This window comes from Pelmatolapia mariae, linkage group LG12 (assembly GCF_036321145.2).
Source record: "Pelmatolapia mariae isolate MD_Pm_ZW linkage group LG12, Pm_UMD_F_2, whole genome shotgun sequence".
In the NCBI taxonomy this organism is placed as follows: Eukaryota; Metazoa; Chordata; class Actinopteri; order Cichliformes; family Cichlidae; genus Pelmatolapia; species Pelmatolapia mariae.
This window is the reverse complement of record NC_086237.1, coordinates 22,435,295-22,449,914: the sequence shown is the minus strand read 5'-3', so window position 1 is coordinate 22,449,914 and position 14,620 is coordinate 22,435,295. Positions and strand designations below refer to the sequence as shown.

Below are 14,620 nucleotides of genomic sequence, written 5' to 3'. Positions count from 1 at the left end.
ATTTGTCATGGAAACCTGCCTGATGAGGCTGTGGTACATATTTTTATCTATGACTGCAGAAAACATGGAGCACACAGTCATTGGTCAGAACAACAAGGCGACTGCTGAATGTCACAGTTGCTGCCAAAAAGCCACTAAAGGCAGATTGCAATTTAAACACTGTCTCCAGGCAGAAAACAGGAGTGATACACCTCCTGCTTTCAGGCCTGCAGCTATCAGGCTTGTGATGCTCTCCTTCATCTTATAGATGACAGAAATTAATTTTTGGAGAGGCACAAATAGTTTGTGTGGCATCTTATTTGATGCAGAAAACCTGATTGTTCTGTAAATAGTTTGAAATTGATATATATATATATATATATATATTTTTTTTTTTTTAAAACCCACCTTGGCTGCATTTTTAGCATTTTATCAGTCAACAGTGTCATTGCATGGACATACATGGATACCAGTGGAACTAGGCCACCAGCATTTGTTGATGATGTGAGTGTACAGGGACACATACTGATCAGATACCACTTCACAGTGCAAATGGAACAGAGAAGCTTTACAGTTACTGAAGGCAAAACTGAAAGCAGAGAGACCCACAAATAAGCAGCAGTGGCTGCAGTGAAGGTCTAGTGGAGTGTCTTAAGGAATGAAACAACATGTGATGAAGTCCATGGACTGTAGAAGTAAACCTACAAAAGCTATTTATTTATTTCAAATTCAAAACAATCATGCTTTAATAAACCCGAAAAAGCACAACGCATTTGGAATATTTTATTATGGCACACAAAACATGTAACCACATTTACAGGGTATCAGAAAGGATTTTTTTTGTATTTGGTATATAACAGTATATCAGTATAAAGTGCCCAAAACAATGGTTATGGTTTTGAAGAAGACTCATGTAATATTAAGTCCTGTTTTCTACTGTTTATCATGGCTGTGGTTTATAAAGTGAAATTTACAGACAATCATTAGGTTCCACAGAACATCGTCATGGTTACGGTCCATTTAGTGCATTTCTAAAAGAAGAAAAAGAACCAGCTGAGCAGGTTAATTCATTATTTGTGCAAATGTCACATGCAGAGGGCTGTGCTACCCTGATAGTGATAACAAAAGAGTCTTACAAAGGTAAATTAATCTAACACACACAGTTTCTAACTCATTAGTCTTGACATTATGTTGGTTGATATGCAAATTTATCTTACTTATAATACTGATATTTCCCAACAAATATATATTTTTATATAAAATAAATACATATGAAACATCTTAAATACATTGAATACATCTTGTACTTGAAATGAAATTCTTATGAATTTCACAACAAAATTCTTTTGCCGTGTGCATAATATTCATTAACATTTTAGGGCGTAAGAATTGAAACAGGATCAGAATATGTTGCAAAACTCTGTGCTATTTTAAAAAAGAAGTGCATGCAGTGCAAACAGAAAGGGTGATTTACAAAACTTCAGTACAAAGAAGGAAATAAGAAAAATCTGACCCGTGGATAACGCCAAAGTTACAAGTGCACAAAGACTGTAGTCTGAATCCGAAGCAACTATATTTTAGGACAGACGATGCATTGCTGGGCCAAATGCAAAGAAGCAACAAAGTGGTAAAGAGGAAATGGTACAAAACTGAGGGAGAGTGGGTGAATGTGACCTTTCCATTAGTTTACACAATCTTAAAACATAGAATACCAACCCACACTTAGAGTGCATACAAAAAGACACCTGCATTTCCAAACATCATCATGGTTCCTTCATACAGATACATGTGTTAGACACAAACATTACTTACATTAACAGCAGTATGTTTGTGAAGTAACAGGAGTGACACCAACATTACCAAAACACTGCACAAATGTATGGGAAAGCAGCTTTGGGTTTCAGGTGTCTCTGATGTGGGCAGAGAGAATAGAGCTGCCAGAAAAACGTAACAGACAAAACATAAACTTTCATTTTCCTGTTTATAAAGCAAAGATCCTATTAAGTCAGACAAAACAACTCTACATGTGTGATTGCAGACTGTGCACAGAGTTGGGAAATCTATAATCTTTTTACAGACTATAAATAAATATAAAAGAATATGTGCTATTTTGATTTTATGAATGAAATCGTAAATATGTTTTTGTTGAAAGTGCCACCTGAAAATGAGTTCTAGTTCGACATACGACGACAAACAAGTACAAAGGTATTGTGTGCGTTTTCTGGTAGTTGTAAGCACAATATTTCAGTAACTCAGCAACTTGAAGTAAAAGAAGAGTAAAGTAAAGAATGATTAAAAATAGTGCAACCAGAAGCACGACAGTGCTTCCTGTAGTGGCAAGAAGCAGCTGCCATCCTAAATTAAGGTTAACCAAAATATGTGAACCTAGATCACCTGACTGGAGTCAAACTGTCACTACTGAAGGGTTTGGATAGATTCTGGCAGGCATGTATCATCCCGACAGTAAGGCATTCTGGAAAAATAATGTACAAACTCTGGCTTTATCAGTTGTCCTTCATTTTCCTAAAATCAGGCAAACATTTCTTCATTTATACAACTTTCCTACTGTTGTGGCTGTTCGATAGCCACACCTAGGTTGTCGTAAATCTCCTTCAGCAGCAGTAGAGCTGTATCCTCCGATTCCCTAACAAACAGAAAGACAAACCTTTTATTTGAAGTAAAAATATTTAAATCATTCCCATAAACCCTGCACAGATATGAAAAACTCACCAGTAACACAGATGAGACTGGATGGCAAACAGGTACTCGTTGAAGCTCTCAATGGGTTTCTCCTGAAGCACATAGTCGATGCGTCGACCTCCATTTAACATCCCCATTTTAATCTCGCGGTGCTCCCTTTCTTCCACTGACTCTGAGGACTCTGCCTCATCAAACCCTCCTGAAGGGACAGAAATCATTACAAACGAGGCTGCACACACCGAAACCATGACAAAACCCAACAGAGGCTCTTTGCTTTTACATACCCTCTGTGGTAAAATAATAACAGATAACTAAGTGAGAGCAAAGAGGGAAGCATGTGCTGTTTGCAGTGAGCAACACAAAACTAAATTTACAGAGTAATACAAGTTAAATGCAAACAGTGCAGCTAAATCCACTTCTGCAAACACTACTAACATTACTCTGAGAAGTCTACTCCAAACATCAATCAGTATATACTACCATCATAGATCCTGTCAGATGGGGTTGGGACGCTACCCCATGGCATTAGTTAATATACATTTTAGACTTAAAAAAAAACAAAAAAAACAAAACAAAACGTGTTTTTATGGGTTTATATTAGTGAAGGAGGTTTGTCAATACTTGTCTACTATGACATTTTAGTTCATTTGATGCAGTATCAGGTATGCGTATAATAATAGGCAAATCATGAGTAAATGTCAGTAAGTTGGGGTAGTTTTGACTGATGTGCTTGTTAGCTTGCAATGAATCCCTCGAGGCTCCCCACAAAACCCCAATGCACTTCTGATGAACCTGTTGCTGTTGGCTGTCAGCTTCTCGATCTATCTTTGCATGTACTGGCTTGTAATCCTGACATTAAAACACAAAAACTCTCAAATAACATTCCATTAGAAAAAGGTTGTAAATGAATAGCTGTGAGTCCTAAGATAAAAAACAAAAAACTGTATCCTGTCACTTAATTGCAGGACGTGCACCCACATGGAGCTACTGCACGAGGTCTACAGATAAATATCACATTCACCTCCAGCTAATTTCTCATGTAATTAAAAAAAGAAAAGAAAAGAAAACTTGACTGCTTTAAAATTGCTAGTGCTGCCTGTTCAGTCCACTGCTTTAGTTACACCGGCTTATGATACTGAGGATCCACCAGCCAGAACTAAAAGGAAGAGCGGGAGGCAGAAGCCTAACGGAGCCTGAGTCAGTAATGAGCTACAGGAAAAATACATCAGATTCACTCTTTGTATATGAGCAAATGTAAATGCCGATGTAAACCTCTGTAACTGAGCAGCAAAGTAGAAATAATTAATTCTGCCTCTTTTGTATGAATACTGGAAACATGTTAGTTTTCTAGGTTAAGATGAGTAATGATGTATTCATAGGCTTAGAGCTTTCTAAGAGAGGACTAAAAGGTCATTAAACCAATGTTACAGCAGCTATAAATTACAATGAGTTAATTACTTGTTTTGTTAATCAACCCCACGCAGATGACTATGCTAGCTTACCTCGAAAGTAATGCCTATGAATGGCACTGGACCACGCCAGTATTTTAGTCCAAAAATTAGCCCCTTTGTCTTCCCTCTTAGTAGAAGCAGTGACTGCCGCTGAGGCTGAGGTTCACAGTAAAGTAGTAAAGGGTGAGGGAAGCAGAAGAAAACACCAGATAGAGCAGAACAGAGGAGGGCAACATGCAGAGAGGGGTGAGAGGAGTACGAGGAGACTGGGTTAGACACACGTGTGCACATTCGCTCACACACGCAAACACACACAACACCCACAAATAAAGCAAATTAACATGCGTTATTTACCCTGCGTCTCCTCAAGGGTTTTCGCTGTTGTAGTTTCTCCTCCTTCCCCCGGAGGCAGTGCAGCAACCGGCAGTCTGGCAAAGGACTGCCACGCAGTCCGTAATGATCCCAGAACATTGTTCTTCAAATCCATGCTCATTCGGGTCAAGCTGTCCTTTAGTTCTACAAAACAAAGAGAAACGGAAATGAGTTCCTACAATAGTACAGCTTATTACAGTAAAGAAATAATCATACCCAGGTGCATCCTCTTGCGGCCTTTATGGTGAGGGATTAGCATGGGCTCCAGGTCCACCTCGGAAACAATCATGGGCTCTATCCGATAGGCAACAGGATCATACTAAACACAGATAAAAGACATAAAAGATGATCTCTTTCATCATGTGAGTAGAGAAAGAGTCCAGCAGGTGCTTGTCTATATACCAACTATTTCTTTGGCAAATCTTTTAATCTTGAATTCAACAACTAAATAAAGAAGTAGTAAAGTGCAAAGAAGCTGTCTACTTTAATCCAATTACCTTAATCTAATGCGGTTCACATTCTTCATTTTCTCCTTTTTTTTTTTTTTTTTTAACTCATACTGGCAGGTGAGGTTCTTTTAAGAGATGAGTGCAGAATCCGAGTGGGCATTTGAGTTAAGTAAGGAGTTACTCACTGGGTGGTAGATGTTGTAAAAGCTCTTGCAGGTGGGGAAGGTGTAGTTTGGATCGATGCGTTTAAGCCCACGTACAGTCAGAAACATACCAATTGGAGAACCGAATGCAAAAAACGTCTGAGGGTGGAATTCAAGCTGCGGGTAATCAATGGATACCTGTCGAAAAATGGTGGGGTTAGCTTGTTACAGTGAGTTATAATTTAAACAGATTCTGTTGAAGGACACAAACACACACACACACACACACGCAGAGGATAGAAATAAGACATTTCTCCTTTGGTTAGCTGTGCCATCTGAAAATATTACAACATCCAAGAAGTACACCAGCAGGTGAAGAGGACACCAGGGAGATGGCCACTCATGCAGGACTGACTCATGTGTGTGAGGACAGACAGACAATGGCACTGGGATGTACCTTTCAATGGGACAAACACGGTACCCTAAAAATGGCACAATGTGACTTAGGCACAAAAGTTCTCTTATCATTGATCTGCTGTAGTTTAGCTCCCTTGAGAGCCCCCTGTTCTGACTGAAGTATATATGAACAGAAACTCCAGACACAGTTAGGTCAAAGACAGCAAAGGACAAAGCCGAAGAGTATGTGGACACCATTGAGACACACCTGTCCCTTGGCTATGCCTCCATTGGTCTGTCCAGGTAAGCGGGCGGAGGGGAGGAGAGAAGCAGGAAGGTGATGCATCAAAGCTTCACCCCCCGAGCAAAAATAACGATGGTGTATTTGTCTGCATGTGTTGTACCTGTCCAATGCCCACATCGAAGTACTCATAGTCCACAGCACTAGTGACAGACTGCGGCCTGTGCAAGTGGAACTGCTGAGGTGGTAATCCTGAAGACTCGTTGCCATCCTGAGTACTTGTCACTTCAGGCTGAAGTTGTGGCCCTTGTGCCTGACACACTGCTCCCATCCTGCAGTCCTGTTATGAATAAGAAATATAAAACATTATCAGCAGGTTTTCCAAACATGGCGTAAACCATGTTAAACCAAAAAAAGGAAAGTAAATTAGCATATTCATGTAAATCACTAAAATTCACCAATGTTCTCCAATTGCATTTCATTCAAGTACAAATTCTAAAAAAAAATAAATAAATAAAAAAATAAAAAAAAAAGGAGAAAGAAAATCCACATAATTGAAATGAGCCAGACCTCTGGAAGCCATTTCCTTCTGACATAATTCAGGATCTTCTTCCTAGGTCCAAGAGGAATTCCCAAATCTTTAAGATCACTGTCACGGCAAAGAGCCTAAAAAAGAAGATCAATGGGTTTTTAAGTCGGATCAAATGACTCAGTGGGTGTTATTATGTGAACAGTATACAACATGTAATGTTCTCTCAGTGTGTATATTCATTATGTGTTACCAGAGATTCAAGATCCAGGTTTTCGTTCTGCAGCACATCCAGATATTGCTGTAGGCCCAGTCTGTTCAGAGTCTGCTCCAGTGTGTTGCAGTTCAGATGACAGGGCTCACCAGAGATCTTAAGTAGAAGAGGAAATAGAACTGAAAAAGCCATGAAGAAATATACAATCTTTCCTAATCAGTAAAGTTTCGTTATTCTTTGCTGGGAATGTCATGTCGTACCCCTTGTCTAGCTTGTGATTCATCCCTCTGATTGGTTAGCAGATCAAACAGGATCAGTGAACCTGCAGAACAAGAGTCAAAGCAGAAAAGTTAAAACTCTGCATTTTAGGTCCCACTTCTTTGTGATTGCGAGAGTTTCTGTGTTTGCACATCTCTAACCCAGGCTATGGCCTACTACTGAAACTGTCCCACTGAACTCTGGGTGTCTCTGCTTAAAGAGTACATGTAGCCTGTTAAACTCCGAGGCCACTGTGTCCACTATGGTCTGGCAGTAAGTGGGGCTGTTATAGAAAAACAAGTCCAGCAGAGTGTCATTGGTGAAATGTCTCAGCCTGCTGATGCTGGGGAGAGTGATCCTCTGGATGTCCCTGGGAAGTGGGGAAGACAAGAGAAATCAGAAAACAAGAAAAGCGTCTAACAGGGTCATGAGCTGGACTGCAACAGAGAAATCCTGTTTTGTCGATGTCCAATTTCTGTTCATACTTACTCATCAACACCAGTGGCATCTCCGTGTAGAGCACTGTGCCAGTTGACTGGGAGGAACTCTACTCGGCCCACCTGACCTTCCTGCTGAGCACGCTTATAATGAGAGGCCAGGAGGGATAGGGAAACGCTCCTGAAGTCATTCACTGGAAAGATATTAAAAGAGGTCATAAACACACATGGAAACATTCATATATACATATAAACAAAGAAACTTACCACACTGTATGATGGATCGGAAACGTAAGTCGCACGCAGGGCCAATGCCGTGCACCATGAAGACAACATGGTCCACCTTTTCTGGTTCACCTGCAAACACACGTACAAATATGATGAGCCTAAAGTGCTAACTGTGTGGGATACTTTCTGAAACTGCTGACGAGTAGCTTTCACCACATTATCATACATACCATCAGGTATTTCTACAGAGATGTTGTCTACTCCCCTTTTGACAGTTCTTGGCCGGGTATGTTCTGTGGGGGAGGATACCCAGTCATCCTGCAATCCTATTGGCTGATACTGCATTATCAACTGAGAAGAAAAACAGTGGGTAGAGACTTATATGGGTGACAAATAATTTTAATTATGTCTTTTTTTTAAAGATAAACAAAAAACAATGCTGATACAATAATACATAAAGCAAGAGAAGTTGTGACATTAATAATAGTGACCCAAAACAATACACTTGCACAATAGTTTGGTGAAGTACAACAATGAGTAATATATGAACAAATGTCATCCATGTCATTTGATTCCAGTCAAAAAAATGTGGCAATTGTCCATGTCATCTACTTTTAAACAAATTATAATCAACCCCAACAAGTTCCAGTGGCCTCTCCCATTCCTGCTGTAAAAGTAAAGTCCTTCCATAAATAAAGTGTCCAAGTTTTTCTTTTATTCACATCTCTTAGATCTGTGATTTCCACATGGAAAAGGGAGCAGTGTGTCAATCAAGGATCTCATCTCTGACCCACATCACCATTATAGCTTTCCTTGCTAACATGAAAAAAGGCTGGATCGCATCTTTCTTTTCTTTAGAAGAGGCGGAGAACTTCCAAACCAGACACAGATCTGCTGAAACTTGTTGACCTATTGCTGCATTAACACTTGAACATAGTGGTGCCCGGCACATTTGATTGCAATGCAACCTGGTGTTAACGAGGCTTACATTTGGAACTGAGACAGTCTGGAGTGGTTCCTGTTGTGTACTTACAACAGATGAACGAACATGGGCAGATGTGTGGTAAAATATTATACTGTAACTTTTTATGCCTGCTGCAAACTGCCATGAAAGTTTACCCAGGCTCAAAGTTAACTCCTCAGAACAGCATCTGGATATCAAAAAAAAAAAAAAAAAAAATCTATCTAACGGTTCTGAGTCATCTGAGCTTACACTCAAAGTGTTTGATCTCTAAATATTTGTATAAGATTTGACGTATTGAACTGAACTGTCAGTGAATCAAATGTTTTAAGTCTTCCATTCTCAAAAAGATTAAAGAGGCTAACAGCACCCGCTCTTTGCCAAAATGTAAAATTTGATAAGTTTCCTGTGATAAGAGCTCTGGGTTATCAGCCAGTGTTGTTATATGATAAAAGAGGGAGAGTGCTATTAAATAATTTTGTGAGTGCTCTCCAAGCTCACATCACATTAGTCATAAGAAGATTGTTTTTGGCAATGGGTGGCTTTTTAAAAGTTTTACCCAGCAGGTTCACAGTAGAGAAAATCTCTAATATTTTATTATCTAAATAAGGTCTGTTTCCTGGTTGTTTTTTTAATATAATAAATGTAATTTGCTTTAATTTTGTTTCTAATTCAGTGAAATAAAAAACATTTTAAGTTTGCAAATAGTTATTTGAGTGGCAGTCTCATGAACAGAATTACTCTGATATTTTAACAGCAGGCTTTACCTTCGGATTGTGTAAGATGACAGTCTCTCCAGTGGGAAAATCCAATTTCTTCTTCCATTCATCTGAAGTCACTGATTTCCTATAGGCTTCCTGCAAAATATTCATATATTAAAAGTGTTACTTAAGACCAGACAAAGTTGAGAAGACTATAAAGTTAGAAAGTAGTCAGCTATAGAGAAGAAAGGAGTGCTGGTGAAAGCTCATTATTTGTGTCTGACTACCTCCAGATCCTTGCTGAAATCTTCAGGATAAGGCATGAATCTGGTGTCTTTATCTCCTTTGTAAAACCAGGTGCATCTGCGGACCTCAGAGGGAGCTTGCTCCCAATACACAGCGTAACGCTTCCTTTCCTTGACATGTACATCATACCGTTGCCCTTCCACAGCTACCACCGTATCCTCCTCGCCCTCGTCGCTGACTGCGAGGTAAAAACATACAAACGCAGATATAAATAAAGAAAGCTTTGATTGAATTACAGCGTATGCTATTTTTACAGGAATAAAGAAGTTACTTTACAAGTTAAATTTGATCACACAACGTTTTACTTTGCAGCAATTGCTGGTCACTCATCTGTGACTTCACCAGCATCACCAAGTCAACAATAAGTTTATTCTTCTGAAATAATTTAATCATGTACCTGCTGTTAGAAACACCGTCCCTGTCTTTAGTTTAATGGAGACTCATACTCTTTTACTTGTCAACTTAACCTTTATTGACAACATTTTGTACAACACCATTCATATTTTCATTGCTGTTGTCACACACAAGATCAATATTAATAATAATAATAAAACTACATGCTCCCACCTAAACGTAGATTTAGACTCTTTCTTTGGTGTTTAAATATTGTAAAATTATCTACTGATAAGTACATCTTTCTGAACCCTTGAGGAGTATGTTATTTGTTCAAAGAGTCATACTTTTAAAATGACATTCTTATACTGCTGTTTTATTATTGCGTTTTTTTTCCTTTGGATGGGGATGTTCAAAACGTTAGTGTGTCAGTGGGAGTTAAGAACACTAAGACACACCCAAACCAACCCTGAAACTGAACTTCGGTTGGTTAAATTGTTAATAGCAGGGAGCATGTCCTAACAGAACAGTCAAATGGCCTACTGGGCATTTAGCCAGTGATAGCAACACTGTTTTGAAAGTTTATCTTTCCATCAGTTGCTCCAGGAAAACTCATTCCAACTTTTGTAATAATGACACAGGGATTATGCAGTTTTTCCTGGATACAATAAAATCAGGTCTTACTTCCTGGCATTATCCTTAAAGGAAAATCACAAGTTTTAATAAAAATTTAGTTTTTAACCAGCTTTTCAAATGGGATTTTGTTTGTTTGTTCCCAGTATAGAATCTATTTTTATGACCTTTGTTAAGCAAACTGACAAACACATGTTCGTACCCTCCAACCACACCCTACTGTCAACAAAGGCCCAGAAAAATGCCTGCTGATATAACCCCTGACTATCCATTTGTAATAATTTAAATACACAGTATCTTTTATAATGTACAAGTAAAATACATTCTTACTGTTGGTGAAGGCATTCTCTAGTTTGTCAGAGTCTTCTCTGCTGAAAGGAAGCCAGGAGGTGTTGTCATCAGCACGTCGACAGAAGAACCAGTGAGGCTGCACTTCTTGGTAAGGAGCATGAGCTGACTCCATGTCAAGCATCTCGAAAGAGGACGCTGAAGAAGGAGAAGCTTCGTCCACCACAGGTGAAGCCTGAAGAAAAATTATGGCGACATGATCGAAATCTGAAATCAGTATTTCTTCCTGTGCTTACTGTCTTTGGAACAGTGCACTGTTCAACTCAGCAATTATTAGAACCAGTAAATTCAGAAGTCCGAACCAGGCTGTGCCTTTCTGTAAAATCCTATGAAGCAAGCCCAAACCATGAGACAGAACAAAGGGGAGTCAGGAAAGACAGGATTAGGCCTTGTGTTTGTAAGAAACACAAAGCCCTACTTTATGCTTTTCTTTACAAGCTGCCTCTTGTCTGTTCTTCTTTCCACAACTGATAAAACTATAGCTTGTAAACAATCTACTTCCACTGAAAATCCAGTGTTAACACACAATGCTGCCAGTAATAATTTTGGCAATTCATTGTGTCAAACAGTGCCTGACACAACACCCGCCCACATTACAGACAGCAGCCAAATCAGTCTGCATAAAGCATCTGGACAGATTTATAATGACTGAGAATAAAGTGGAATGTGACCGAAGCACCTTCCCTAGGAATTAAATCTTGCTGTTATCTTGCAAGTAAAATATCTCCCTGAGACTTTGTTAGGCACACAACTAACTGTACCACACATTTAATGACATGTCATGCAGGGGAAAAAAGCAACAAACCATCAGGAATGTAAATGATAAAACTCCAAAGTCACAGGCAGAGATATTCTGACAGTAGCCCAGATGATCACACCAAGACTGTTGTCACTTTTGCATTACCTGCTTTACTTAAAACTTTACAATGAGTGAAACCACAAAAAACAAACACTATTTAATGTCCATCTATTACTACTACACACTACCAGAGTGGCTCTCAAACTGCAGATTGGTGAAGTTAAAGCCTCAGTCAGACAGGCCTAGAGACAGGCCAGTGACTGGCTGGCAACCCAAAATCTTAATTTAGATTAATATGGCTTTTATATTGTGATGCATGCTTAATAATCTTGGTAAGGAAGTCCCAGAAAGGCAAAGAAGTCACTCCCACTGAAAACACTGCATCCTGATAAACATAATCACCTTCTGGGATATGAAGTTTAAAAACTCCCATTATCCTGCTGTCCTTTATTAAGTGGCTCTACAGAGTAGGGTTTACACAATCGGATAACAAGGGAAAGATCCCTGGTTCCTTTCTGGGGGCAGACAGATATCCATTGGGGGTTGCATCAGAAAGAAGATCAAGCATAAAAATCTCCAAATCTGACTGCTCAAGCCTATCCTTCATGCCTTTGGGTTTTTGTTTTTTAGGTTTAATTATTAATAAAAAAAAATTTATGGGATGTAGAGTATGAATTGTTTTTTGGGCATGTTATTAAACAGTCCGAGCACCCCTGCCCTAATCATTTCACTAGCCACACACTCACCATTTCCTTTTCACCTTTCTGCCAGTCAGTAATTAGAGAACACTGAAGCCATTTTTCAGGGAAGACAGGATTACAAACAATTACACTTTACATCCTGTTATTGAGACTTACTGAGAACTGATTTCAAACAGATGCTTGGGGAAAGGTAAACTGGTAAACTCCAAATCAACAGCACTTTTTCAAACTCAGATGCACTTTAGTGAGAGCTAATATGTCATTTATGTCTCCAAAAGTTGATTCTGTTCATCTGGACGTAGCGTTTTGTGGGAGAAACGTTTCGTCACTTGGATGAGTGACGAAACGTTTTGGAGATTTACTTACCTGGATGACTGAGCATGCATCAAGATGTCATTTATGCTACATTTCATTTTATGTATAGTCCCTTCTGTCACTTTTTTATGTCTGGTGAAACAGGTTAGGACTAAATTCATATTAGGGTTAGTGTTGCTGCATCCAGCAACATTTATCCCCCCATGGTTATGCATGTACCCTCACCTGATCCTCAGGTGTGCTCCCTGTGGCCACTGTCTTAGTGGGGTTGTCGAGCAGGTCTTGTGAGTTATCGCTTGGGGCAGCCCGAAACAGACCCCCCTCTTCACCTTCACTGACTGACATGAGCCCGATGATCAACTCTTACATGAAGCGGGCAGGAGGCCACACAGTCACAGGACACAGACAGTCAGTGGCATCCCATACATAACCTGTTACAACGTGTAAAAACAAAAAACGAGTGAAAGTGTTGCATCAGATTGTGGCAGAGAGAGAATCACAGGTGGTGAGAAAAGAAGAGCCAGCTAAGCTCCAAGGATAAACTGACAGCTGTCTCCTTAGCTGCTGGTCAGCAACGGTGAACAGAATGGAAATACAAAAAGCTAAAAGTTCACTCACACAACGGCTGTATCATAAGTTGTGATGATGTACGTGGCAGGGAAACTCTGTACATTATCTTGACTAAAACAATTTAATGTTCATGGTTAACTGCCACGTTGTATTTTAAAGGATGCAAAAACACAATCGCTGAGGCCAAGAGTTGTAACGCTGGTTGAGGTTTATGCTAACTGAGTTACAATGGCTGGACGGGACGCTATTATTACAGTTCTTTTTGTTTCCAAACATTGTTATTAGACATCACAGCATTAGTAACAGACAGCTGTTAAGTTAAACTCACCGACAACTTCACAAAGACCTAATGCAGAGGATTTAAATTGTTTGTTTATTCTATCTTGTCGTGGCTAGCTCGGTTAGCCAAGGACAGCCTCCTGAAACGAAGCTAGATTGCAGTGACCTCGGAAATATGAACATTACTGGGTGAGCATTCACGACTGACTACAATGTAGGTCAAAACCACAGACTCGGGATAACTACATCAATTTGGATGTTTCTCTGATGCCTGTACTACAAAGTGTGATCATTAGAAGGCGAAGTACTTAACCATAGCGTCTAGTGTTAGTATTAGTCTTTACAAAATAAAATAAACGCATCTTTATCATTAAAGTATTTTTTATATATTTCTTATAGGTTATTATAAGAGCAGTTACATTAAAACCCAAGGAATAGTATCACAAAACATGAACTAAAGAGCTGCATTTTCGTAATCAAAATTAAATCTACAAGGGGCTCCTGAAGGTAACGTTACGTTTACGTCCCTAACGTGGTACGGGGTGTTTCACTGTGCTGAAAACGAGGTGTACCCTACTCTGATACTTGTGCATTCATCCAGTTATATACAAAAACGTAAACGTGACGAGTGTCAAAAAGCCATCATCCACCATAACCTGGGATATTTCGATCCTGTGGGGATATCTTATAATATGGCAAATATGGCAGAAGTGACAAGCAGCTGACTTTTGTCCAGATGCATGCTTAACTTCCCTGACTTTCAGCTGAGAGATGTTTTATAACACCACCACCGAGCACACTGTAGATGACTAAAACATAGTTTTATGAGACTGTAGCAGCCGAACCCAGAAATCTTAATGCGTGTTTGGACTGAAATCTGCACAGGTATGCATAAAATGTGACTGTAGTAGGTGTACGCTTTTCAACAGAGATGAGTAACCAAGTCACACACGGGCACACCCATTTGTGGAAGGGTAGCTTTCTCACGGTTGTATTTTCTGCATACTCTGAGTAAACTTGTCACAAATGAAGAAGCCCAGAAGCTGCACCCAGCAGCACTCACTTGGCGTTAGATTACAGAACACGGCCTCATCATTCCCTTTTGTTAACATCTGGACATGTGTGGACCAATGCGCTGAGCGAGCTTCCACATAATGCAATATAAAACACTTATATTCAAAAGCAGTTTTTGTTGGACTGGTGTCAAAGCAGTCTTTAATTCTCACTTCTACTCCAGGGCTTCTGGAGGGAGGAGTGAACAGAGACACACCCAGTCC

The 14,620-nt window shown here is 39.5% G+C and overlaps 1 protein-coding gene across 3 annotated transcripts; it reads right to left on the bottom strand.

Annotated features, from left to right (window-relative positions):
• Positions 1-752: 752 nt before the first annotated feature.
• Positions 753-13,494, bottom strand: ddhd2 (DDHD domain containing 2). 3 transcript variants are annotated; one of them, XM_063490011.1, is made up of 20 exons: positions 13,393-13,494; positions 12,720-12,925; positions 10,662-10,854; positions 9,347-9,543; positions 9,126-9,215; positions 7,628-7,748; positions 7,437-7,526; positions 7,222-7,363; positions 6,894-7,102; positions 6,735-6,796; positions 6,514-6,630; positions 6,302-6,397; positions 5,895-6,071; positions 5,759-5,785; positions 5,137-5,292; positions 4,719-4,821; positions 4,485-4,646; positions 4,182-4,286; positions 2,710-2,878; positions 753-2,623 (listed from the first exon to the last, which is right to left on the bottom strand). In XM_063490011.1, the coding sequence occupies exons 2-20, from the start codon at positions 12,837-12,839 to the stop codon at positions 2,542-2,544; spliced, it is 2,418 nt and encodes an 805-aa protein (XP_063346081.1). In that variant the 5' UTR covers positions 12,840-12,925; positions 13,393-13,494; the 3' UTR covers positions 753-2,541. The 3 variants fall into 3 exon arrangements, with proteins under 3 accessions (XP_063346081.1, XP_063346083.1, XP_063346082.1); XM_063490013.1 differs by lacking the exon at positions 4,182-4,286; XM_063490012.1 differs by lacking the exon at positions 5,759-5,785.
• Positions 13,495-14,620: the final 1,126 nt, after the last annotated feature.